General features: G+C 37.1%; 1 protein-coding gene across 3 annotated transcripts in view; it reads right to left on the bottom strand.

Annotated features, from left to right (window-relative positions):
• OPHN1 (oligophrenin 1) overlaps window positions 1–25,732 on the bottom strand; it is a 567,594-nt gene that overhangs the window by 418,243 nt on the left and 123,619 nt on the right. For all 3 annotated transcript variants that reach the window (XM_040265770.1, XM_040265772.1, XM_040265771.1), the window contains exon 3: window positions 7,855–7,950. In XM_040265770.1, the coding sequence (XP_040121704.1) occupies window positions 7,855–7,950 (96 nt within the window). The remainder of the gene's footprint in view (window positions 1–7,854; window positions 7,951–25,732) is intronic.

The raw sequence follows: 25,732 nt of genomic DNA, 5'->3' as shown, positions 1-25,732 counted from the left end.
AAATCCCTTATTATTACACTGGAAGAGACAAATAAATTCAAGGGATTCTATTAAATTCAATAGATTCAAGATCTGATAGACAGAGTGCCTGAAGAACTATGGACAGAGGTTTGTGACATTGTACAAGAGGCAGTGATCAAGTCCATCCCCAAGAAAAACAAATGCAAAAAGGCAAAATGGTTGTCTGAGAAGACCTTAAAATAGCTGAGAAAATAAGAAAAGCTAAAGGCAAAGGAGAAAAGGAAAGATATACCCATTTGAATGCAGAGTTTCAAAGAATAACAAGGAAAGATAAGAAAGCCTTCTTCTGTGATCAGTGCAAAGAAAGTAGAGGAAAACAATAGAATGAGAAAGACTAAAGATCTCTTCAAGAAAATTAGAGATACCAAGGGAACATTCATGCAAAGATGGGCACAGTAAAGGACAGAAACGGTATGGAACTAACAGAAGCAGGAAATATTAAGATGTGGCAAGAATACACAGAACTATACAAAAAAGATCTTCATTACCCAGATAACCATGATGGTGTGATCACTCACCTAGAGCCAGAAATCCTGGAATGTGAAGTCAAGTGGGCCTTAGGAAGCATCACTATGAACAAAGCTACTGGAGGTGATGGACTGCCAGTTGAGCTACTTCAAATCCTAAAAGATGATGCTGTTAAAGTGCTGCACTCAATACACTAGCAAATTTGGAAAACTCAACAGTGATGACAGAACTGAAAATGGTCAGTTTTCATTCCAATCCCAAAGAATGGCAATGCCAAAGAATGTTCAAACTACCATATAACTGCACTCATCTCACACACTAGCAAAGTAATGCTCAAAATTCTCCAAGCAAGGCTTCAAAAGAATGTGAACAATGAACTTCCAGATGTTCAATGGATTTAGAGGAACAAGAGATCAAATTGCCACCATCCGTTGGATCATAGAAAAAGCAAGAGAATTACAGAAAAACATCTACTTCTGCTTTACTGATTATGCCAAATCCTTTGACTATGTAGATCACAACAAACTGTGGAAAATTCTTTAAGAGATGGGAATACCCTGCCACCTTACCAACCTCTTGAGAAATCTGTATGCAGGTCAAGAAGCAACAGTTGGAACTGGACATGGAACAACAGACTAGTTCCAAATTGGGAAAGGAGCACATTAAGGCTGTATATTGTCAGCCTGCTTATTTATCTTCTATGCAGAGTATATCAAGTGAAATGCCAGGCTTAATGAAGCACAAGCTGGAATCAAGATTGCCAGAAGAAATGTCAGTAACCTCAGATACACAGATGACACCACCCTTACTGCAGAAATTGAAGAGGAACTGAAAAGCATCTTGATGAAAGTGAAAGAGGAGAGTGAAACAGTTAGCTTAAAACTCAACATTCTAAAACTAAGATCATGGTATCTGGTCCCATCACTTCATGGCAAATAGATGGGGAAACAATGGAAACAGTGACAGACTTTATTTTCTTGGGCTCAAAAATCACTGCAGATGGTGACTGCAGCAATGAAATTAAAAGGTGCTTACTCCTTGGAAGAAAATCCATGACCCACCTAGACAGCATATTAAAAAGCAGACACATTACTTTGCTGACAAAGGTCCATCTAGCCAAAGCTATGGTTTTTCCAGGAGTCATGTACGGATGTGAGAGTTGGACTATAAAGAAAGCTGAGCCCTGAAGAATTGATGCTTTTGAACTGTGGTGTTGAAGAAGACTCTTGAGAGTCCCTTGGACTGCAAGGAGATCCTACCAGTCCATCCTAAATGAAATCAATCCTGATTATTCATTGGAAGGACGAATGCTGAAGCTGAAACTTCAATATTTCAGCCATCCAATGTGAAGAACTGACTCATTGGAAAAGGCCCTGATGCTGGGAAAGATTGAAGGCAGGAGGAGAAGGGGACAACAGAGGATGAGATGGTTGGATAGCATCACTGACTTGATGGACATGAGTTTGAGTAAGCTCCGGGAGCTGGCGATGGACAGGGAAGCCTGACATGCTGCAGTCCATGGGTTTCCAAGAGTTGGACATGACTGAGCGACTGAACTGAACTGAACTGTGATCCACACAGTCAAAGGCTTTTAGCGTAGTCACTAAAGCAGAAGTAGACATTTTTCTGGAATGCCCTTGCTTCCTCTGATCAAACGGATGTTGGCAGTTGATCTCTGGATCCTCTGCCTTTTCTAAATCCAACTTGTATATCTGGAATTTCTGAATTCACGTACTGTTGAAGCTTAGCTTGAAGTATTTTGAGCATAAGCATGTGAGATGAACACATGAAATGAACACAATTGTAAGGTAGTTTGAACATTGTTCTTAATAGCCAGTAAATGGAAAGAATGAAAGTATTCATCAGTTGCTGAATGGTTACACAGTTGTGACACAGGTATACAAAGGAACAATTTGAGGCAGTAAAAAGAAACAAAGGATTGACACTCAGAATAACATGAAATATCCTTGAAAATATGCTTGGTCAAAGAAGTCAGTCAGAAAAAGCCACATATTATATTATTATTGTTTAAATGAAATGTCCAGACTAGGCAACTTCATAGAGACAAGAAGCAGATCAGTGGTTCATTGAATGTAGGGGTAAGGTGGCAATGGGGATTGATACGAACAGTTTGTGGTTTCTTTTAGTAGTGATGAAAATAATTTGGAATTCTATGACAGTGATGTCTGTACAACTTTCTTCAAATATTAAAAGCCATTGAGCTGAACACATTTAAATGGTGCATTTTTGTGTAAATAATATCTTGATTTATAAAATAATCATTTAGCCAAAGCTCATTTATAGGAATCCTTCAGTTCAGTTCAGCTCAGTCACTCAGTCGTGTCCGACTCTTTGGGACCCCATGAATCGCAGCACGCCAGGCCTCCTTGTTCATCACCAACTCCCGGAGTTCACTCAGACTCGTGTCCATCGAGTCAGTGATGCCATCCAGCCATCTCATCCTCTGTTATCCCCTTCTCCTCCTGCCCCCAATCCCTCCCAGCATCGGAGTCTTTTCAAATGAGTCAACTCTTCACATGAGGTGGCCAAAGTACTGGAGTTTCAGCTTTAGCATCATTCGTTCCAAATAAATCCCAGGGCTGATCTCCTTCAGAATGGACTGGTTGGATCTCCTTGCAGTCCAAAGGACTCTCAAGAGTCTTCTCCAACACCACAGTTCAAAAGCATCAATTCTTTGGCACTCAGCTGTCTTCACAGTCCAACTCTCACACCCATACATGACCACAGGAAAAACCATAGCCTTGACTAGATGGACCTTAGTCGGCAAAGTAATGTCTCTGCTTTTCAATATGCTGTCTAGGTTGGTCATAACTTTTCTTCCAAGGAGTAAGCATCTTTTAATTTCATGGCTGCAATCACCATCTGCAGTAATTTTGGAGCCCAAAAAAATAAAGTCTGACACTGTTTCCACTGTTTCCCCATCTATTTCCCATGAAGTGATGGGACCGGATGCCATGATCTTCGTTTTCTGAATGTTGAGCTTTAAGCCAAATTTTTCACTCTCCTGTTTCACTTTCATCAAGAGGCTTTTTAGTTCCTCTTCACTTTCTGCCATAAGGGTGGTGTCATCTGCATATCTGAGGTTATTGATATTTCTCCAGGCAATCTTGATTCCAGCTTGTGCTTCTTCCAGTCCAGCATTTCTCACAATGTACTCTGCATATAAGTTAAATAAGCAAGGTGACAATACACAGCCTTGACAGACTCCTTTCCTGATTTGGAACCAGTCTATTGTTCCATGACCAGTTCTAACTGCTGCTTCTTGACCTGCATACAGATTTCTCAGAAGGCAGGTAAGGTGGTCTGGTATTCCCATCTCTTGAAGAATTTTCCATAGTTTGTTGTGATCCACACAGTCAAAGGCTTTGGCATAGTCAATAAAGCAGAAATAGATATTTTTCTGGAACTCTTGCTTTTTCGATGATCCAGTGGATGTTGGCAATCTGATCTCTGGTTCCTCTGCCTTTTCTAAAACCAGCTTGAACATCTGGAAGTTCACGGTTCACATATTGCTGAAGTCTGGCTTGGAGAATTTTGAGCATTTCTTCACTAGCATGTGAGATGCTCAGTGGTGTCCAACTCTTTGTGACCCCATGAACTGTAGCCCTCCAGGCTCCTCTGTCCATTTAATTTTCCAGGCAAGAATACTGGAGTGAGATGCCATTTTCTATCTCATGGGATCTTCCTGACTCAGGGATTAAACCCATTCCTGACTCAGGGATTTAACTTGTGACTCTTGCATTGACAGGCAGATTCTTTACCACTGCACCACCTGCGAAGTACAATAGTGTTTTCTTCCAAATAAGCTTCCTCATGTTTTGCAATATGGACAAATCTTTAAGTTATGGTTCCTTTCTCCTTAAAAATTTTACCTTATGTTCATTTCTTTCCTCTCACATTTTAGTATAATAGCCATTGGAAACCAAACCTCTCTTTTAACACTTGCTTAGAAATTGCATAAACCGAATTTTCAGTTTCATTGCTTACAAGTTTTGCATTTCACAGAACACTAGAATACAAAAAATGTACCCTAGTATTTGTCTCTTTATAACAGGGATCACCTTTTCTCCATTTTCCAATAACATGTTGCTCATTTTTGCCTGAGACTTCATCAAAATGGACTCTACCATCTATATTCTACCAATATTTCATGCATGATTACTTAGGTATTCTCTAAGAATACTGAGGCTTTCTCTACCCTTCTCTTCTTTCATAGCTCTCTCCAGAATCACCCTTAAAATTCTATTCACAGCAATCTAGGCTTTCTATATCATGCACCTCAAAACTTTTCCAGCCTCTGTCCATTATCCAGTTCCAAAGCCACATCCACATTTTCAGGTGTTCATTATAGCAACACCCTCCAAATCTCAGTACAAATTCCTGTTCTTTTGTTTTTGTTTTTGTTTTTTTTTTTTTGTTTGTTTGTTTGAGTTCAGGATGCTATAGGGAAATACCATAGACTGGGTGGGCTTATTTATTTCACACAGTTCTGGAGGTTAAAAGTCTGAGATCAAAGTCAGTTTCTCATGAGCGTTCTCTTCTAGGCTGCAGACTATCAACTTCTTACTGTATCCTCACATGACAGAAAGTGGGTGAGAGAGTGCTCTGGAATCTGTTTTCTTTTCCCGCTCTCTTTTTTTTTTTTTTTTAATTAATTGAAGGGTAATTGCTTTACAGAATTTTGTGGTTTTCTGTCATACATCAACAAGAATCAGCCCTCTTTACATCCATGTCCCCTCCCTCCGGAACCTCCCTCCCACCCCACCCTTCTAGATTGTCACAGAGATAAGGATACTAATACCACTCATGAGGGCTTCACCTTCATAACCTAACTAACTCCCAAAGAACCGACCTCCTACTACTGTCACATTGGAAGTTAGAATTTCAACATATGAATTTGTGGAGATACAAAAACATTCAGTCCATTAAAAAGTATAAAGTAGTCAAACCTTATATTAACAACAATGGTTAAATAGCTAACATTTATTTAGACACTGTGAACACTTGGCATTGATTACCTCACTCCCATTTTACAGATGAGAAATGTTACACTCATAGAGGTGAAGTTACTTGCCAAGATTACATAGCTAATACATTGAGAAACTAGAGTTCAAACTTGGGCTATCAAACCCTCACAATATTAACCTTTAAATAAGCCATGCCCTCAGAACAAGATAGATATGCAGAAGTAGAATGCTGTGGCATGAGTAAAGAAATAATCCAAATACAAATGTCTGTCTCACTAGTTATACTGCCACATTTATCCAAAACATTAGTCATCAACCTCATAAAAATATCCATTGCAGGGTTATTTATAGTCATGAAAAATTAGAAATAAGCCAAATTTCTAACAATAGTTGAACAGCATGTAAAGTATAGCTCCTATAATAATGAATCTCAAATGCATCCATTACTCATTCATTCAACAAACATGTATTAATTATCTACTATATGCTAGGTACTCCTCTACATGCTAGGGAAATAGAAATGAATGAAACAATGTTCTTGTCCTACACTCCCATGAAGCATTCAGATTTTTTAATGATATGAGAAAATGCTTGATGAAATGTTAAATTAAAATTAGATAAAATTATGTATTTAGTATGAATTAAATTACATACACAAAAAACAGTTCTATGTTGGAATACCTTATTAGTATAGGTAATTTCATATTTTATACACTTATATGTTATTCATATTTACTGCACAAGCATTCACTATAATAACAATATATTTTTATATTTTATTTCTTGGGTTCATACACATAATTACTTCAGTGACATTAGATCATTCATAATAGTTCTGTGTTCTCATCTAGCAAATGTTTTGCACTAACTCTTTAACTCAGTGGTTACAAAACTTTTTTTAAATGGCCAGACAGCAAATATTTGAGGCTCTGAAAACCATGTAGCCTCTGCAACTACTACTCAATGCTGTTATAATACAAAACCACCCATAGACAATATTTAATTGTATTTCAGTTAAGTCTATGGGCCATATTTTGCCCCATGGACTGTAGCCCACCAGGCTCTTCTGTCCATGGGATTTTCCAGTATTCTAGTAAGAATACTAGAGTAGGTTACAATTTCCTTCTCCAGGGGATCTTCCTGACCCAGGGATTGAACCTGCATCTCCTACGATGGCAGTCTCCTGCACTGCAGGCAGATTCTTTACCAGGGAAGACTTATACTTTGCTGATACTACTTTAACTTCATAACTGACACAAACACAAAGCTCTTTTTATTTCCACTGTTCAATTTCCTAATTATAACATCTTTGAGAGATATTCATTAACCACATTTTACAGAGGAAAACACTAAGGCAAGTCCTTAAATTCAGTTCCCAAGGGAGATGCCAAATCTCCTGTTGCCTGAAAAGTATACATATATAAATGCTAATATTAAACTTTCTAGGGGATTTGTTCCTTAGAAGAACCTCATTCTGAATTATTTTGGGAAATAAACCAAGAAATTAATTTTCATTCTTCACCAAAAAAATATATATTTTCATGTGTTTTGCTCAGTCATATCCAATTTTGCAACCCCATGAACTGTAGCCCACCAGGCTCCTCTGTCCGTGGAATTTTTCAGGCAAGAATACTGAAATGGCTTACCATCTCCTTCTTCAGGGGATATTCTTGACTCAGGGATCAAACCTGCATCTCCTGCATTGGCAAGTGGATTCTTTACCACTGTGCCACCTGGGAAGCTCCGTTTTCATGTTTTAGAATTTTTTTAAGAAAAATTCCCCTGCAGACTGAGTCAAAGACCTAAATGGAAGATTAAGGGATATTTTTTAAATATATATTTTTTATTTATTTATTTTTGGTTGTGCTAGGTCTTTTTTTCTGTGTATGGGCTTTCTCTCACTGCGGTGAGCAGGGGCTATTCTTCATTGTGGTACATGGGCTTCTCATTGTGGGGACTTCTCTTGTTGTGGAGCACAGGCTTCAGTGGGTGCAGCATGTGGGCTCAGTAGTTGTGGCTCACAGGCTCTAGAACATGGGCTCAGTAGTTGTGGCACATGGGCCTGTTGCTCCAAGGCTTGTGGAATTTTCTGGGACCAGGGATCAAACCGATATTCCCTGCATTGGTAGGCAGATTCTTATCCACTGTACCACCAGGGAAGTCCAAAGGGATATCTTTGGATTGCTTTTGTATGAGGAAGAAATGGGACTAGGAGGGAATGTTTCTTTATGTTTCTTGAGCAGTCTCCCAGGAACTTAGGACAACAGGTGACAAAGGGGGGATCAAAGATTCTCACGTTCTCTATATCCACCAAGGAGGTTGCTTTTTTTCAGACCTGCTTTGAGAGTCACATGTCCACAAATAGCTGAAGACTTACCAATGTTAATCTCGTCATCAGTCAGTGTATCTCCAATGAAATCAAACTGAAAGGACTGCAATGTCTGAGAAAATTTCTGAACAGCAGAGGAATAATCTGCAAAGGAAGGGAAATGAGAGAAATGATCAATGCTGCAGCCTTTTGCCTGATTTCCTCATCTCTGTTAGGACAGACAGGAGAAAAACAAAGGGAAGTGCTCCCAGCAGGTAGCAAATTGCATTGGAAGATGTTAAAGAAAAGATCAGACCTTCCACAGAAGATTTGAGCAACTAAAATCACACATTAAAGATGAAGTAGGGCAGCTTAGTGAAGTCCTCCATTTAAGTTATTGGACATGCTTTATCCTCAGTCCCTGTCCTATGTGACCGAACTGTAAGACCTAAAGCTGCTTAGTTCTACTCTTAAGAGTCTCCTTAAGCTTTTTTGAGTACCTATTATGGACAATGGACTAGATACTTTCTCAAGTCTACTAAACAAATATTCACAGTCATTTTACAAAAGAAAAAAAAAAAAAGCTCCAGGTTCCAAAGCTAGCTAGGAGAGCTGGAACTAGAAGCCTAGTGGTCTGTCTGCCTTTCTGGGGCCTTTCCTATGACCATATAAACAACACTTTAACATTTTACACATTAACCAGATGGCAGCTTTAGTGAAGGTACTATCTGGCAGAAACACAAATTTAACTTCCTCACTGAGTATTTACTAAGGGATATAAAATAAGGAAATAATTGATGAAAAAATTGAGGGTGGTATACCAGACATATGTATGTGATTTTTGGTCAATGATTTTAAATTTCATTATACAAAAGTTTATTGATGATGTAAAATTAAACACAATTAGCTACCATTATGACAAATTATCCTTATTGAAAATTTTAAAATATGACCTTCACCAAGATCTTCAGTCAAATCTCCAACTTTGTTACTCGAAGAGAGGTTCTCAGGCCACCAGTATCATCATCATTTGGGAGCTTAATGGAAATACACATTCCCAGGTCACACCCCAGACTTGCTGAATCAGAAACTGCATTTTTATATAATCCCTAGGGGATTCACATGCTCTTTAGAGTTTGAGGAGCACTGCTCTCACCAACTAAAGTAACACATTCAGACCATATTCTAGGAAATATCAAGCTTCTTGTAATTTTTGTTCCCCCTTTCCTATTTCTTCTTTCACTCCTTAGTTTCACAATCACCCAACTTCCTATCTATCAGATATACAAGCTACAGAAAATTTTTGCTCTCACCCTAACAGAAAGAGAGACAATACAAACAACAGTACCTATCCCTTTCAGTGAAAATCTATCATGGTTAGACTATCATGGTTAAACACAATAAAACATGCTCAAGCATTTGTTTGGAACAGATAAACCTGCAAAGAATTTTATTATCCTTTTGTCCATGTCCTGTTTTCAGAAGTTCTTATTTTCATTATTTAACCTTGATCCTTTGAACACATCAATGGCAATAATAACAAAAAAATAAATACTTCACAGAGATTGGAGGCTGCAGACCAGGTTACCATGCCTTTTCAAATTTCCACATTTTAGAATCACGTTTCCATTTCAAATCTAGGCCACATAAATATGAGAGGAGTATGCATACACTGCCTTCCACATTTCATCAGCAAAGAGAAAACAAAACTGGTCCCATATCTGAAAACCTTTTCTTTGGCCTCTTTGGCCAGCAGAAAAAAAAAAAAATAGCAACCCCAGAAGTTCCTATGCACTCTGCCTGACTCTGGGAAATTAAATATAATATTCATTATATTGCTCTTTCACAAATACCAGGATTTCACAAATTGAGCTAAGCTAAGTACAGTTATAAATGACTTCTCATTTAGAATTATATGAACACTTCAAAAACCTCAAATATTACAATTTTCAGCATTTACAGTATTTTGTAAGTAAAGGCATGGAGTGAGAAAGGAGTTACATTCATTCCCCTTTTCATTATTTGCACCAACACTCTTCTCCAGATTTCTGGGACTTCAAAACACTACCCTTACATCTGCACAGAGCTTGAAAATGTTTATGAAAGGCTTTGCACAAATACCTTTCATTTACCTTCCCCAAGTATCTAAAGGTTGGTATTAACCATCCTCACCTTACAAACAAACCCAGAAAATGAGACAATGCAGCAAGTCACATGCACAAACATAAATTAACAGCTCTTCATGAAAACAGTGTCTCATTTATTTGGCCTCTGTACTGAGGGAAGTGCCAGGGAAGACTCATATTTTAGATAAAACTGTTGGGAAATTTCTTGACTACAAAGAATCAACAGATAACTTAGAAAGGCTTGTCATGGAAAGGACATTTATTTTCTTATCATTCTAAAGTTCACTGTATCATGCAGACCATGTAAACTCACCCTTATATCCTCCCTGATATTTCCCCATCCCAACCCAAAAAGCCACTCTCTCATAATTTTTCAAACTATCTTTGTTGGTTCTCTCTCCATCAACTACTTATTTATTCATGTATCTTCTAGTTGAATAGTGCCTATGAGGCAATTGAAGTTTTATGGGAATGAGGAAGAACATAAATGGGATTGATTAGTTAATAATTAATTCATGTTACACAGATTACAATTTGGTTATCACTATACTTTTCTACAGAATTATACAGAATATCTTCTTTTATTTCTAGCTTGTTTAAGTCTGCACAATGTCTTGGTAATTTATTAACCTGTAATTCATTCTTTTTGTTGATAAGTGGTATCACATTGCATAAATATACCATAATTCATTCAGTCACCTATTCAGGGATATTTGCAATGATTTTAGCTTTTCATTATTGTGAATAAAAACTGTTATAAATGCTCATGTAAAAGTCTTTCTGGTTCATATGCTTTCACTTCTCCCAAGGAGTGCCCTCTAGGAGTGCAGTGAATGGTTAATTGGTAAGTGCCTATTAATTAAACTTTACAAGAAAAGGTCAAACTGTCTTCCAAAACAACTGTACCATTTTGTATTCCTATTAACAACATATGAGAATTTCAGCTGATCCACATACTTTCCAGCATCTGGTTACTTCTGCACGTTAATTTTAGTTATTCTAATGGGTATATAGTGGTATTTAACAAGTTTTACTTTGCATTTTCCTGATGACTAATGGTGCTGAGTATCTTATCATATACTTATTGGGCATTTGTCATATTTTTTGCATGAAGGATCTGTTCAAACTTTTGCCTGTTTTATAACTATGTTGCTTGTTTTATTATTGAGCTATAATGTTTCTTTATATATTCTAGATATAAGTTTATATATATATATATATATATCTCAGATACTATCTAAATTAACTAAAGTTTTAATAATCTGAGGGCTGTCTATTGAAGAAAAATGAGTGAATTTTGATTTAAAAAACCAATGAACTTTTTGGTATATAAAGTTACCCTAATCAAATCACCTTCTTTCTAGCTCTGTAATAACCACTGAAAACCAACAGCCTCATAACTATAGTGCCTATGAAATCAACAGTTTAGCAGCCACTGGAGAAGGCAGAAGGGTGTTAGAGGTTCACAAGGCCCCACTCTCAGAAAATTATCACTATTTGTCCAGTTTGACAGATATAGAAACCTCCATTCTTAGAGTTTATCTTTGCTTGCCTTAACCCAAAGTTTATTCTCTGTAAACAATGCTGCCATCGGAGCATTTATCAAAAACAATCATCTGAAATCATTTAAGACTATGATGACCTAGGGCAATGTACAAATTGGAGTTAAAAAGAGATGGACCAAAACACTTAAATAAGGGGGGAGGGTGACAGATTAGAGAATGACATGTCCAAAGGGGTCTTAACAAAGATTCAAACTCTTCCTAGAATCTAGAAAGACACGTTCATGCAAAGAAACATATGCACACTCTGGGTTGTGTGTTTGCCCATGAAAGAATTCTCTTTCTCTTCTGCCTGAATTTGAGGCCCTATATAAGCAGGAAGAGAGTGGTAAGGCAGAGTTGTAAATTTACTGGCTGAATATTTAAGAAATGCCTCAACACATACAGAAAGCCCTTCAGCAAAGCTTGGAGACTTACAGGTTCAAATTATTTCATAAATTCACTGCCCAATCATTAGCTGAACACTAGGCTAACCTATCAAAGGCTTCAATGGCTTCACACAACAAAAACTACAGACTTTAACACAGAAATAGTCCAGGAGTTCAAAACACAAACAAACAACAACAGTCACTTACAACAAACCCTGGGGATTGGGATATGATCTAACTTTCAGAGTTGTCACACTATATTATTTTTCTTACATGATATTATACATGTTTCAATGCCATTCTCCCAAATCATCCCACCCTCGCCCTCTCCCACAGAGTCCAAAAGACTGTTCTATACATCTGTGTCTCTTTTGCTGTCTCACATACAGGGTTATCGTTACCATCTTTCTAAATTCCATATATATGTGTTAGTATACTGTATTGGTGTTTTTCTTTCTGGCTTACTTCACTCTGTATAATCGGCTCCAGTTTCATCCACCTCATTAGAACTGATTCAAATGTATTCTTTTTTAATGGCTGAGTAATACTCCATTGTGTGTATGTACCACAGCTTTCTTATCCATTCATTTGCTGATGGACATCTAGGCTGTTTCCATGTCCTGGCTATTATAAACAGTGCTGCAATGAACATTGGGGTACACGTGTCTCTTTCATTTCTGGTTTCCTCTAATGACTTTAAAAAGATAATTACCATGAATAAAAAGAAGTAAATGTATGTGGGAATTGGGATTTTGTCAACAAGCAGGGGTAATATTCTGTAGGAGGTGAAAGCTAGAATGAAGTTTCTGCATGAAACACACTGGCCTAAAATGCTGCAAGGAATACAGCAGTCAGTCAGTCTAACACTAAGGTAAAATTAATAGTAATCAAGAACCACAAGCTTTTGTTGGTTGAGGTTCAAATTTGTACTTTGCAAATAGGTGAAAAGAAATTAACTTTAAAACTGATCATGAACCTGCACCAGCAAGCTCCAAGAAGTAAATGATAACTGCCCCATTAAAGATGCCTCCAGAATCCAGGGTACATGAGAAAATTTCAAAGATCTCCCACCCAGGAGAATTCAATAGTCAAAAATTACAACTGATACTAGGAAAGTAACATAAGAGCCAAAATAAATCAGAATACTATTTTCTGAGAGAATTAGAATTACAGTACAATCTAAAAGGTATTTTAAGAAGTATATTTATAATATTCAGACATAAAGTAAAAAATAAAATCCATGTGTATATTATCTCAGAAGGGATAATAATGAAACATACCATTTAATACTAACCAATATAAATAATAAAATAAAGTATTAATTTTAACATGATAAGAGAAAATATCAATCAACCTACTGGTACTGAACTGGAAAACAGACCTGAGAATATCACCCCCAGAACAGCATAGAAAAATAAACATAAAGAAAATATAAAAGAAAATGAAAGAGGCAGAAAGACAAGAGGCCCTAATAAGAATAACAAAAGAAGAGAGTAAAAACGATGGGGGTAGAGGTCAGCAAAATGACAGGCTGTGAAATTCCAGGATCTTAGTCCACCAGAGGAACTTCAAACAAACAGACGAAAACAACCAGAAGCTGTCTAAACCAACTGTGTAGGAGCTCTGGGAAACAGTCAAAGGTTTATTACAACCAAGCAAAGGCTGAACCAAGAAAAATTCATATTAATTAGAAGCCCTACCTATAGCAGTCAAAGTAGAGAAAGAAAGAAAAGTTATCCAAATTGGAAGGGAAGAAGAACAATTCTCACTATTTGATGAGAACATGATATATTATATGAATAACTCTAAATGTCCACCAAAAAACAATTAGAACTAATAAATTCAGGAAGGTTACAGGGTACAAGATTAACATACAGAAGTGTTTCTATACACTAATAATGCAACATCAGAAAGGGAAAGTTAAGAATATATCACTTAAAATTTCATCAAAGAGTAAAATATCTAGGAATAACCTTAACCAATGAACAGAAAGACCAATTCTCTGAAAAGTATAAAACACTGATGAAGGAAATTAAAGATGATACAAAGAAATGAAAAGATAACCTGTACCCTTGAATTGGAAGAATACTGTTAAAACAGCCATAATACCCAAAGCCATCTACAGACAATGCAATCATTTTCAAAATGCTCATGACATTTTTCACAGAACTAGAGCAAACAATCCTGAAATTCTTAGGGAAACACTGAAAACCCCAATTGACAAGGCAATCTTCAGGGAAAAAAAAAAAAAGAAAAAAATCTAGACATGAAAAACCCCAAACTTCGGACTATATGACAAAGCTACAGTAATCAAAACAGCACAGTACTGGCACAAAGACAGACACATAGATCATTGGAACTGAATAGAGAACCCAGAAATAAAGTCATGCACCTATTAGTCAACTGGTCTACTACAACAAAGGAAAAAAAGAATACACAATTGAGAAAAGACAGTCTCTTCAGTAAGTGGTGCTGGGAAAACTAGACAGCTCCATGTAAAAGAATAAGATTAGAACATTCTTCACACTATATACACAAATGCACTCAAAATGGATTAAATATGTAAATGTAATACCTGAAACCATAAAACTCCTTGAAGAGAATATAAGCAGAACAGTCTGACATAAATGGTAGCAATACTTTTTACTCTGTCTCCTAAGACAAAGGAACAAAGAAAAATAAACAAATGGGACCTAATTAAAATTCAAAGCTTTTGCACAGCAAAGGAAACCACTGACAAAATAAAAAGACAACTTACTGAATGTGAGAAAATATTTACAAATGGTGTACCTGGCAAGAGGATAGTATCTAAAATATATAAACTGTTCACAAAATTCAATATCCAGAAATTCCTAAACAGCCAAATTAAATGGATCGAAGACCTGAACAGACAATTTTTCAAAGAAGGCACAGAGATGGCTAACAGGCACATGTAAAGATGATTAACATTGCTAATTAGTAGAGAAATACAAATTCAAACAATAATATTACCTCATCCCTCTCAGAATGGCTACAAATATATACAAATAACAAATATTGGAGAGGATGCAGAGAAAAGGGAACCCTTGTACACTGTCGATAGGAATGTAAATTGGCACAGCCACTGTGAAAAACAGTATGGAGGTGCCTCAAAAAACTAAAAATAGAATTACCACGTGACCCAGTAATTCCACTTCTGGGTATATATCTGGAAGAAACTAAAATACCAACTCAAAAAGATACATGCACAACAAAGCAGCAACAACGAAGATATGGAAGCATCTAAGTGGCCATCAACAACCTAACCTATACAGATGATATGGTAGGTATAAAAATACATATATACAATGAAATATTATTCAGTCATAAAAAATAAATTCTGCCATTTGCAGCAATGAGGATGAACCTAGGTGATATGCTTAATGAAATAACTCAGAGAAGACAAATACTGTATGATACCACTTATACATGGAATGTAAAAAAATAAAGTGAATATATAGTAAAACAGAATCAGATTCAGTTATAGAAAACATACTAGTGGTTACCAGTGGGAAGAGTGAAAGCTGGAGGGGCCCATTAGAGGTATGATATGAAGAGATAAAAGCTAATATGTATAAAATAGGTAAACTACAGGATACTGTATATTATATAGTACAAGGAATTACAGCCACGATCTTATGATAACTTTTAGTGGTGTACAACCTAAAAATTTAAAAAAAAAATTGAATCACTATGCAGTATACCTGAAACTAATATAATATTGTAAATCAACTGTACTTCAATAGAAAATTTAAAAATAAATAGGAAAACTCAACAGAATTCCTATATGTCAAAAATAAACTATTAGAAAATATAATTTAAAGGGATTGATTATAACAACTAAAAGAATAAGCTACCTTGAAATACATCTAAGGAAAGATGTGCATGAATTTCATGAAAAAAATTTTAACAATATTGAAAGACATAAATGCCCCCTAATTGGGGAAATAATTATCCATTTCCAAACATGGGAAAACATGATATAATAAGGGGTCAGTCTATAAGCTTAATGCAATTATAATGAGTAGATTTTTTATAAAACTTGATAAATGCATTCATTCAATAGAGAAGTCCCAAACCAAGAACAGTCAGGAGAATATTTAAGAACAAGTTAGTCAGACTCTCCCTATCAATAGGCTAGACTTGTTACAAGCTATAATAATAAGACAGTATAAGTACAAGGAGAGGCAAGTAACTAGATAGAGTAGAAATAGAAATCCCAGAAACAGATCCACATATATATGGAAAAACAGTATATGACACAGAGGACACAACAAACCAGTGCAAAAAGGATATGTTATTACATAAAATATATTAGGACAATTGTCTGTCCATACAAAAATTTAGATACCTATTCACATCGTACACAAAAAACTAGATGGATTCTAACCTAAACGTGGAGAGCAAAACTTTAACACATGTAAAAAAAAGAGAGGAGGATCTTCAAGATGGCAGAGGAGTAGGATGTGGAGACCAACTTCCCCCAACAAATATATCAAAAATACATCTGCATGTGGAACAACTCCTACAGAACACCTACTGAATGCTGGCAGAAGACCCCAGCCTTCCAAAAAGGCAAGCTAATCTCCACACAATGGAGAACGGCAAAAGAAATAAGAAACAAAATACAAAGGAATCAGGATGGGACCTGCACCCCTGGGAGGGAACTGTGAAGGAGGAAAAATTTCTGACACTTGGAAAACCCCTCATGGAGGAGCTTCAGAACCTCACAGGAGAGTGCAATAACATGTGCAGAAGGTAAAGCAGAGAGAATTCTGTACAGAGATTAGTGCCAAAGTAGTATTCCCCACTCTGAAATGACTATCTGCATGCACACCAGGGCTGGTGGGGACTGGGTCCTGAGACTCAAGCTTCAGAGGTGAGACCTCAGGGAGAAGACTGAGGTTGACTGCCATGAAGACTGTCTGAGGGGGTATTATGAAACAGCTGAGAGAGTGCTGAAAAAAGTCTGGGGGTGCCAGAGATCTCAACGCCAGGTAGGCAAGAAGGGCGGGTCAGCCAGGGATGTTCTAACTCTGTGCACTCACAGATGGTAGGGCACTGCTTTCCAGAGTGCCAGATGTGGGGTGACCCATGGCTGTGGGCTCTGACCTAGAGGTGGGAGCAATAGCCCTGCCACTGCCACTGAGTGGTGAGCAAGTGCAGGTCACTGCCCATACCCTCCTAGGAGCCTGTGCAGCCTGACATTGCTGAGGGGCCCATGACCTGGGGCCAGTTCCCCTGGGAGAGCACACAACCCATTCTAGTCTGTAGCAAACTCCTGCAGGCCTCTACAGAAACAGGCATTCCTCTCACACATCCCACATGTGTCCACCATATTCTTCTCTCTCCCTGGTCCAAGTGAGCATGTAAGGTTTAATCAGCCACTGCATTAGCCCCCTTTTGTCTGGGTAGGGGAGGAAACAGACACCAGAGGACAGCATACAAAAAGAGACTATGCCAAAACCTAAGCTAAGAACAAGGAGCTGTATGACCAAATAACAGAAAGGGATTTTACCTATGCAGCCACAGGAGTAGCAGATTAAATCTCTGCAATTTGCTTCCTAACCCTGCATGTGTGAATTGTCAGAATAAAGAAAGAGGGCCCACACTGAGGCTGTGAACATTGGGGGCAATTATGGACTTAGCAACTACAATCAGGACTAAGGTCAAATCTGAGTCTGAGCTGGTCCCAAGGTGCTCACAGCAGGTCCAGAGACTTTCCTAGAAATACTGGAGGACTTCCTGAGAAGGCAGATTAGCTGGAGATCACTGTGGTGGTGAGGACACTGACAACAGAGGCAACGGGAAAATATTCTTACTACCACTTTGGTGGTGGTTTAGTCACTAAGCCATGTCTGAGTTTTGTGACCCCATGGTCTGTAGCCCGCCGGGCTCCTCTGTCCATGGGATTTTTCAGGCAAGAATACTGTAGTGGATTGCCATTTCCTGCTCCAGGGGATCTTCCCAACCCAGGAATCAAACCTAGGTCTCCCACATTGCAGGCAGACTCTTTACCAACTGAGCTATGAGGGAAGCCCACTACATATATACATTTATGTTCATTTTGTTTCATTGTTCTTTTGTTGTATTATTCTTTAATTTTTATTATTTACCTTTTCAGTTTTTATGCTTTTATTTTTAAATAAATTTACTTTATTTCCTAACTCCACAGTATATTTATTACACTGCATTTTTTCCTTGTTTTTGGTTTTTTCCTTATTTTTGTCTAACTATAGTTTATACTTTGCTATCTTTAATTCTTTGATGTTTTACACTTTTTCCTTTTGTTTTCATCTCTCTTTTATTTCTATATTTTTCCTTATCATTGTATTGATGGCTTTGTTTTATGCTTTCCTTGCAATTTTTTAGTTGGCTTTCTGCATTTCTTTAAATTTCAGTTTTGGTTTTTTGCTACTTTAGTTTTTAGTATTTGTTTCATTTATGGGTTTCCTTATTGGCTTGATTGCTCTCTTCTCTTTTGTTTCCCCTTTTGTGCTTTTCCTCTTCTCTTTTTTTTTCAGTTCTTGTCTTTTACTGAGTGTGTGTGTGTAAACTTCTTTCTGTGCTTTTGTCTGTTTAGTTTTACTTTTACCATTTCTCCTGGAGTTTTGTCTGTTTGTTCTTTTTGGTTTCTTTCTTTTTCACTCTCTTCTGTGTCATGTGGCTGGTGGGATTTACCCCAAAGATGTATTAATTCTTCAATATACAAAAATTAATACATGTGATACACCACATTAACAAAGTGAAATATAAAAACTATATGATCATATCAACAGATGCAGATAAAAGCTTTTGACAAAATTCTATGCACATATATGATAAAAAGTCTACAGAAAATTGGTGCAGAAGGAATTTACCTCAACATATTAAAGGCCACATATGACAAGATCACAGCAAACATTATTCTCAATGTTGAGAAACTGAAAGCATTTCCTCTAAGATCAGGAACAGCCAAGGGTGCCCACTCTTGCCACTATCATTGAACATAGTTTTGGAAGTCCAAGCCATGGCAATCAGAGAAGAAATAGAAATAAAAGGAATACAGATTGGAAAAGAAGAAGTAAAACTCACACTATTTGCAGATAACATGATACAATACATAGAAAACCCTAAAGAAGCCACCAGAAAATAGAGCTGATCAATGAATATACTAAAGTTGTAGGATATACAATTAATACATAGTGTATTTCTATACACTAACAATGAAAAATCAGAAAGAGAAACTAAGACAGCAATCTCATTCAAAATTACAACAAAAAGAATAAAATACCTAGGAATAAACCTACCTAAAGAGACAAAAGACCTGCATGCAGAAAACTGTAAGATACTGATGAAAAAAATCAAAGACAACATAAACAGATGGAGAGATACACCTTGTTCTTGGACTGGAAGAATCAATATCACGTAAATGACTATACCACCCAGAGCAATCTACAGATTGAATACAATTCCTATCAAATTAACAATGGCATTTTTCAGAGAACCACAACTAAAAATTTTACAATTTGTATGAAAACAAAAAGCCAAATAGCCAAAGCAACGTTGAAAAAGAAAAACAGAGCTGGAGGAATCAAGCTTCCTGACTTCAGGCTATACTACAAAGCTACATTCATCAAGACATCAAGTCATCAAGACAGTATGTACAAGCTAGATTCAGAAAAGGCAGAGGAACCAGAGATCAAATTGCCAACATTTGCTGGATCATAGAGAAATCAAGGGAATTCTACAAAAACATATACTTCTGCTTCATCAGCTACAGCCTTTGACTGTATAGATCACAACAAACTGTGAGCAATTCTTACAGAGATTGCAATACCAGACCATCTTACCTGTCTCCTGAGAAACTTGTATGCTGGTTAAGAAGCAACAGGTAGAACCAAACATGGAACAACAGACTGGTTCAAAATCGGGAAAGGAATATGACAAGGCTGCATACTGTCACCCTGATTATTTAACTTCTATGTAGAGTATATCGTATGAAATGCCAGGCTGGATGAAGCACAGGGTGGAATCAAGATTGCTGAGAGAAATATCAATAACCACAGATATGCAGATGATACCATTCTAATGGCAGAAAGTGAAGAGGAACCAAAGAGCCTTTTGATGAGGGTGAAAGAGGAGAGTGAAAAAGCTGGCTTAAAACTCAGCATTCAAAACTCTAAGATTATGATATCTAGTCCTATCATTTCTTGTCAAATAGAAGGGAAAAAAGTATAAACAGTGACAGATTTTATTTTTTTGGGCTCCAAAATTACTGCAGATGGTATCTGCTGCCATGAGATTAAAAGACACTTGCTTCTTGGAAGGAAAGCTATGACAAAACTATAGAGCATATTAAAAAGCAGAAACATCACTTTTCCAAAACATGTCTATAGATTCAAAGGTATAGTTTTTCCAGGAGTCATGTACAGATATGAAAGTTGGGCCATAGAGAATATGGAGCATTAGAGAATTGATGCTTTCCAATTGTGGTGCTGGATAAGACTCTTCTGAGTCCCCTGGACAGCAAGGAGATCAAACCATTCAATCCTGAAGGAAATCAACCCTGAATATTCATGGAAAGACTGATGCTGAAGTTGAAGCTCCAGCACTCTGGCCACCTGAAGCAAAGAGCTGAGTCATTGGAAAACACACTGAGAGTGGGAAATATTGAAGGCAAAAGGAGAAGGGAGAGGCCGAGGATGAAATGGTTAGATAGCATCACTGACTGAAAGGACATGAACTTTAGCAAACTTCGGGAGATAGGGAAGGACAGGCAAACTTGGCATGCTGCAATCCCTGGGGTCACAAAGAGTCAGATATGACTTAGTGGCTGAACAACAACAGCTAGGAAGACAGGTCCTATTTCACTGTAACCTGGGAGCTTTGCCTAGGCCCCTAGTTAAATCTTAATTGCCTGCTTATCATAGAGATAAGAAAAGTTTCATTTTTTTCCTTCCTTTGGATAAAGGGAATTAACCAATTCATGCTCACTCCAATTGCCAGATGCACTTTGGTTAAACTCTGTACAGCAAACAGTGCTGTCAAGTCATTTTACTTGAGGTCAGTTTATGGTTTATCTTGAAACATCTACATAATGGATTCTATTTGGTTAGCTATTTAATAGAGTTAAGATTTTTTTCTATCACTGCAGTCTTCTTGGACTGCTTGTCACTTGCAACCCAGTTTGGTTTAATGCTTTGTTGTTGTTCAGTCACTCAGTCATGTCCAACTCTTTGTGACCCAATGGACTGCCATGCCGGGCTTTCCTGTCCTTCATCATCTCCCAGACTTTGCTCACACTCAAGTGCATTGAGTCAATGATGCCATCCAACCATCTCATCCTCTGTCGTTCCCTTCTCCTCCTCCCTTCAATCTTTCCCACCACCAGGGTCTTTTCTAATGAGTTGACCATCTTTGCATCAGATGGCCAAAGTATTGGAGCTTGAGCTTCAGCATCAGTCCTTCCAATAAATATTCAGGGTTAATTTTCTTTAGGATTGACTGGTTAGGGACTCTCAAGAGTCTTCTCCAAAACCACAGTCTGAAAGTATCAATTCTTTGGTGCTCAGCCTTCTTCATGGTCCAACTCTTCTTTATGGTTTAATGCTTATTTAATCATAAAATGGTTTTCTTTCTTTTCTACATCTATGAAAATACTTCCTGGATTGGTAGAAATTTTTATTTTTTAATTTTCCCCAACAGCATTCATAACAGTTGTATTTTCATTATATAAAAAGAAAAGGGATTATATATATATGTGTATATACATCTATGAAAATACTTCCTGGATTGGTAGAAAATTTTATTTTTTAATTTTCCCCAACAGCATTTATAACAATTGTATTTTCATTATATAAAAAGAAAAGGGATTATATATATGTGTATATATGTATCTATGTGTGTGTATATATATATATGTACCTCAATGTTAAAACATCTAAATATCTAAAAGGATAAAGCTAAGTAAAAAAATTAAGTTCAATGGTACTTGTTGTATGATGCCACTTGAGAAAAAATATATATATATATAAAGTAATCCTAGACATATGTGTGTATATACCAGAAATATATATGAATGTGTATATATATATATATATATACACATACACATCTAGAATATGACCAAGAAGTATAAACACACAATTCATGGTTGTGGTTCCTTTTATTGAATACTGGTAATAGGGTTAAAAGCATATTTCACTATCTCTGTAATGTTTTGTTGAGAGAAAGAGAGCAATGAAGCACTCATGACAAAGTATTCATCTTCAGGGATAGATCCAAAAATCTTTTTCTATATGACTCTTTGTGCTTTTAAATTTGCATCAAAAGTATGAATAGTGATGATAATAGTAAAACAAGTAACTGGGTTTCCCCTGAGCTCCTGTGCTCTTTCCAAAGCAGAGTTTTTTCCCTCAGGTTTCCTATATAATGTTTGTGGCAGCAGTTGGCAGTTCAGCACTCACTAACAGCCAAGGTTAGGGACATAGAGAAAACCAAAGAAAATGTGAAAACTTGGCACCCAAAAAGTTGCCTGGTGTTGTCAGTACTTTTTCACTCACTGTGACTTTTGGGAGTTGTACTGAATTCCAAGTTCGGAGTGATGCCATCTGGGGGGTTTCTACCTTTGTAATCCTTTATTGCAGTTATCACCAACAATACTAAGAACCTGGCTATAGGCCAGGGAAAGGTTATACTGCTTATGTATTTAATCTGCCCCCTAGAACACAAACAGTCCTGGGTCCTGCTTAGACTCATTTACATTTGAAAAGCTTTTCTTTCTTCAAATTTGCTGAGTACTACGCCTTTGCTGATTCCCAAGGGAAAACTCCAATTCTGCTTGGCAAAGCCTCTGCAAAAGATTCAGTTTTTGAGAAAACAAAGGAGGAGAATTCTGGGCCAAAGAGGATAGAGGGGAAATCTTTATAACCACTCCAATATTTTTCCTACTCTAATTTTTCATTTGTAGAATTTATTTTAAGCAGAAAGATTAAAGTCTTCAAACCATAAGAACATAGGCTGTTGCTATACCTATATACATATCTACAGGAGGTAAACTGAACAGATTCTGCTGCCTGAATGCAGGGACAATAGCCAATGTCCCTTGGGGTCCAATGTGTTTCTTTACCACAGGAAGACAGTTTCTTCAGAGACTGACTATTCTATCAATCAGCTAGTTTCTAGTCTATTCAAACTTACAGAGAAAGGAACCAAAATGCTGCAGCTTCAAGTTCACACTCTAGCCCCTGTTAAAGTAATATTACAATACATATATATAATGGTAACCAAGAAATGCATATAAATACTACATATAATGTAATACTATACAGCTAATAATACTGGTACTTTAAAGCATCTATATACGTGTACACACATACACACTCACAACCTATATATTAAAGGACTATGATAAAATATAGAAAATGAGCACCATCACACTGACAGCAACTCATCACACAAAAAGTAACTCTTTATCCATTGGATCATAGAAAAAGCAACAGAGTTCCAGGAAAACATCTACTTCTGTTTTATTGACTATGACAAAGCCTTTAACTGTTTGAATCACGACACACTGTGGAAAATTCTTTGAGATGGGAATACCAGGCCACCTCACCTGCCCCATGAAAATCTGCATACAGGTCAAGAAGCAACAGTTAGAACTGGACATGAAACAAGGAACTGGTTCAAAATTGGGAAAGGAGTACATCAAGGCAATATATTGTCACCCTGTTTATTTAACTTTTATGCAGAGTACATAATGTGAAACAACAGGCTGGATGAGGCACAAGCCAGAATCAAGATTGCTGGGAGAAATACAATAACCTCCGATATGCAGATAATACCACCCTTATGGCAGAAAGTGAGGAACTAAAGAGCCTCTTGATGAAAGTGAAAGAGGAGAGTGAAAAAGCTGGCTTAAAACTCAACATTCAAATAACAAAGATCATGGCATCTGGTCCCACCACTTCATGGCAAATAGATGGGTAGACAATGGAAACCATGACAAACTTTATTTTCTTGGGCTCCAGAATTACTGCAGATGGTGACTGCAGCCATGAAATTAAAAAGATGCTTCCTCCTTGGAAGAAAAGCTATGATGAATCTAGACAACATATCAAAAAGCAGAGACATTAGTTTGCTGACAAAGATCTGTCTAGACAAAGCTACGGTTTTTCCAGTAGTCACGTATGGATGTAAGAGTTGGACTATGAAGAAAGCTGAGCACCAAAGAATTGATGCTTTTAAACTGTGGTGTTAGAGAAAACTCTGGAGAGTCCCTGGGACTGCAAGGCGTCCAACCAGTCCATCCGAAAGGAAATCAGCCCTGAATATTTACTGGAAGGACTGACGCTAAAGCTGAAGCTCCAGTACTTTGGCCACCTGTTGAGAAGAACTGACTTATTGAAAAAGACCCTGAGGCTGGGAAAGATTGAAGGCATGAGGAGAAGGGGACAACAGAGGATGTTGTCATCCGACTCAACGGACATGAGTTTGAGCAAGCTCCAGGAGCTGGTGATGGATATGGAAGCCTGGTGTGCTGGGGTCACAAGGAGTCAGAAAGGACTGAGCAATTGAACTGACTGAACCTACTGAACTCTATATCAGAAAACAAGTATCATTAATTTCAGGCTTATCTCTCACTTGTAAGAGCCTCTAATCATACTCTAAGGCCCAATTTTGACAGGGAAATTTTCCCTAATTCAGCTGTCATTTTCTACTTCAGTCCAATACAATCCAATAAATCTTAATCTGATATTGACACTGATAGTTAATCCATACCAGAAAGATACTTACTTCTCTAATTCTTAAAGTTCACTATGGAAAAAGTTCTTATAGCTTTTAATAATCACTAAATTTCACACCTTAGCAGATCTTAAACAAACAGATGAAATTAAAAAGGATATTTTAAAGATTTTTTGGTAAAACAGCTTATTTTAAAATGAAAAGATTGAAGTACAGGAAGGAAGCATGATCTCCCCTAAATCAAAAACATAATTGGTGTAGTATCATAGCTAACTTTTAACAGACTCTAGCTAATGATAAAACAAGTCACAGTTGTGTGCTTTTCTTGGTGAAGAGGTAGAAGAGTGCAATAAAATGCTCCTATTAACACCCTTAATAAACACCACTCCTCGTCTAGCTCTCCTATTGGATTTTAATATACTTGAATTTATATTTAGTCATGGATTTCAGTGTAGTTGAATTTTTATATAATTGGTTTTTAATGTTGGATTTCAATGTTTGTATTCCAATAGAGTTGGAAAATAGATTGCTAACTTATTCTATCACTACTTATAAAACAGTTAGGGACTAAGTGAGATAACATATACAGTTTCTCAGAATATATGCTCAAAAAATTGTAGTTTCCTTTGTTCACAGTGATGTCTTACATATGCATACAGGCTTAATATCAGTAGTCTACAAAGGGACATTGATACCAGGCAGAACCCTGTGGGGCTCCTGGGCACAAAAGAAGCATTCCTTTGTCCCTCATTTATTTGATTACAGAAAATGGGCTTCATATAGCCTCCATGACCTATCCTGAATTCCAAGGGGCAGGTTCAAACAGTAGGAGTAGGGAAGGAGTTCAAACAGCAGGGAAGGTAGGAGACGTGAGACAAAGGAAGAACAGTCAAGAGAAACAATAGTGCACACCAAAATTAGACTTGCAGAGAAACTATCCATGAGAAAGACCTGAGGACTAGCAAAAAATATCTTCTGAAACTAAAGATGCAAAGAAAGAACCACAAGGAGATGGATAAGAGGGGCAGAGACAGGTATACTCAAGACACACAACCCTGGGTAGGTTACCAACAATTGGGAGGATAACTAAACTACAGAGGTTCTCCCCAAGAAGCAAGGGATCCTAATCTCATGTAGGCTCCTTATC

The sequence above is a fragment of the Oryx dammah genome, unplaced genomic scaffold, assembly GCF_014754425.2.
Source record: "Oryx dammah isolate SB20612 unplaced genomic scaffold, SCBI_Odam_1.1 HiC_scaffold_23, whole genome shotgun sequence".
Classification (NCBI taxonomy): domain Eukaryota; kingdom Metazoa; phylum Chordata; class Mammalia; order Artiodactyla; family Bovidae; genus Oryx; species Oryx dammah.
The sequence above is the reverse complement of the archived record's forward strand: the minus strand, read 5'-3'. Positions and strand labels throughout refer to the sequence as shown.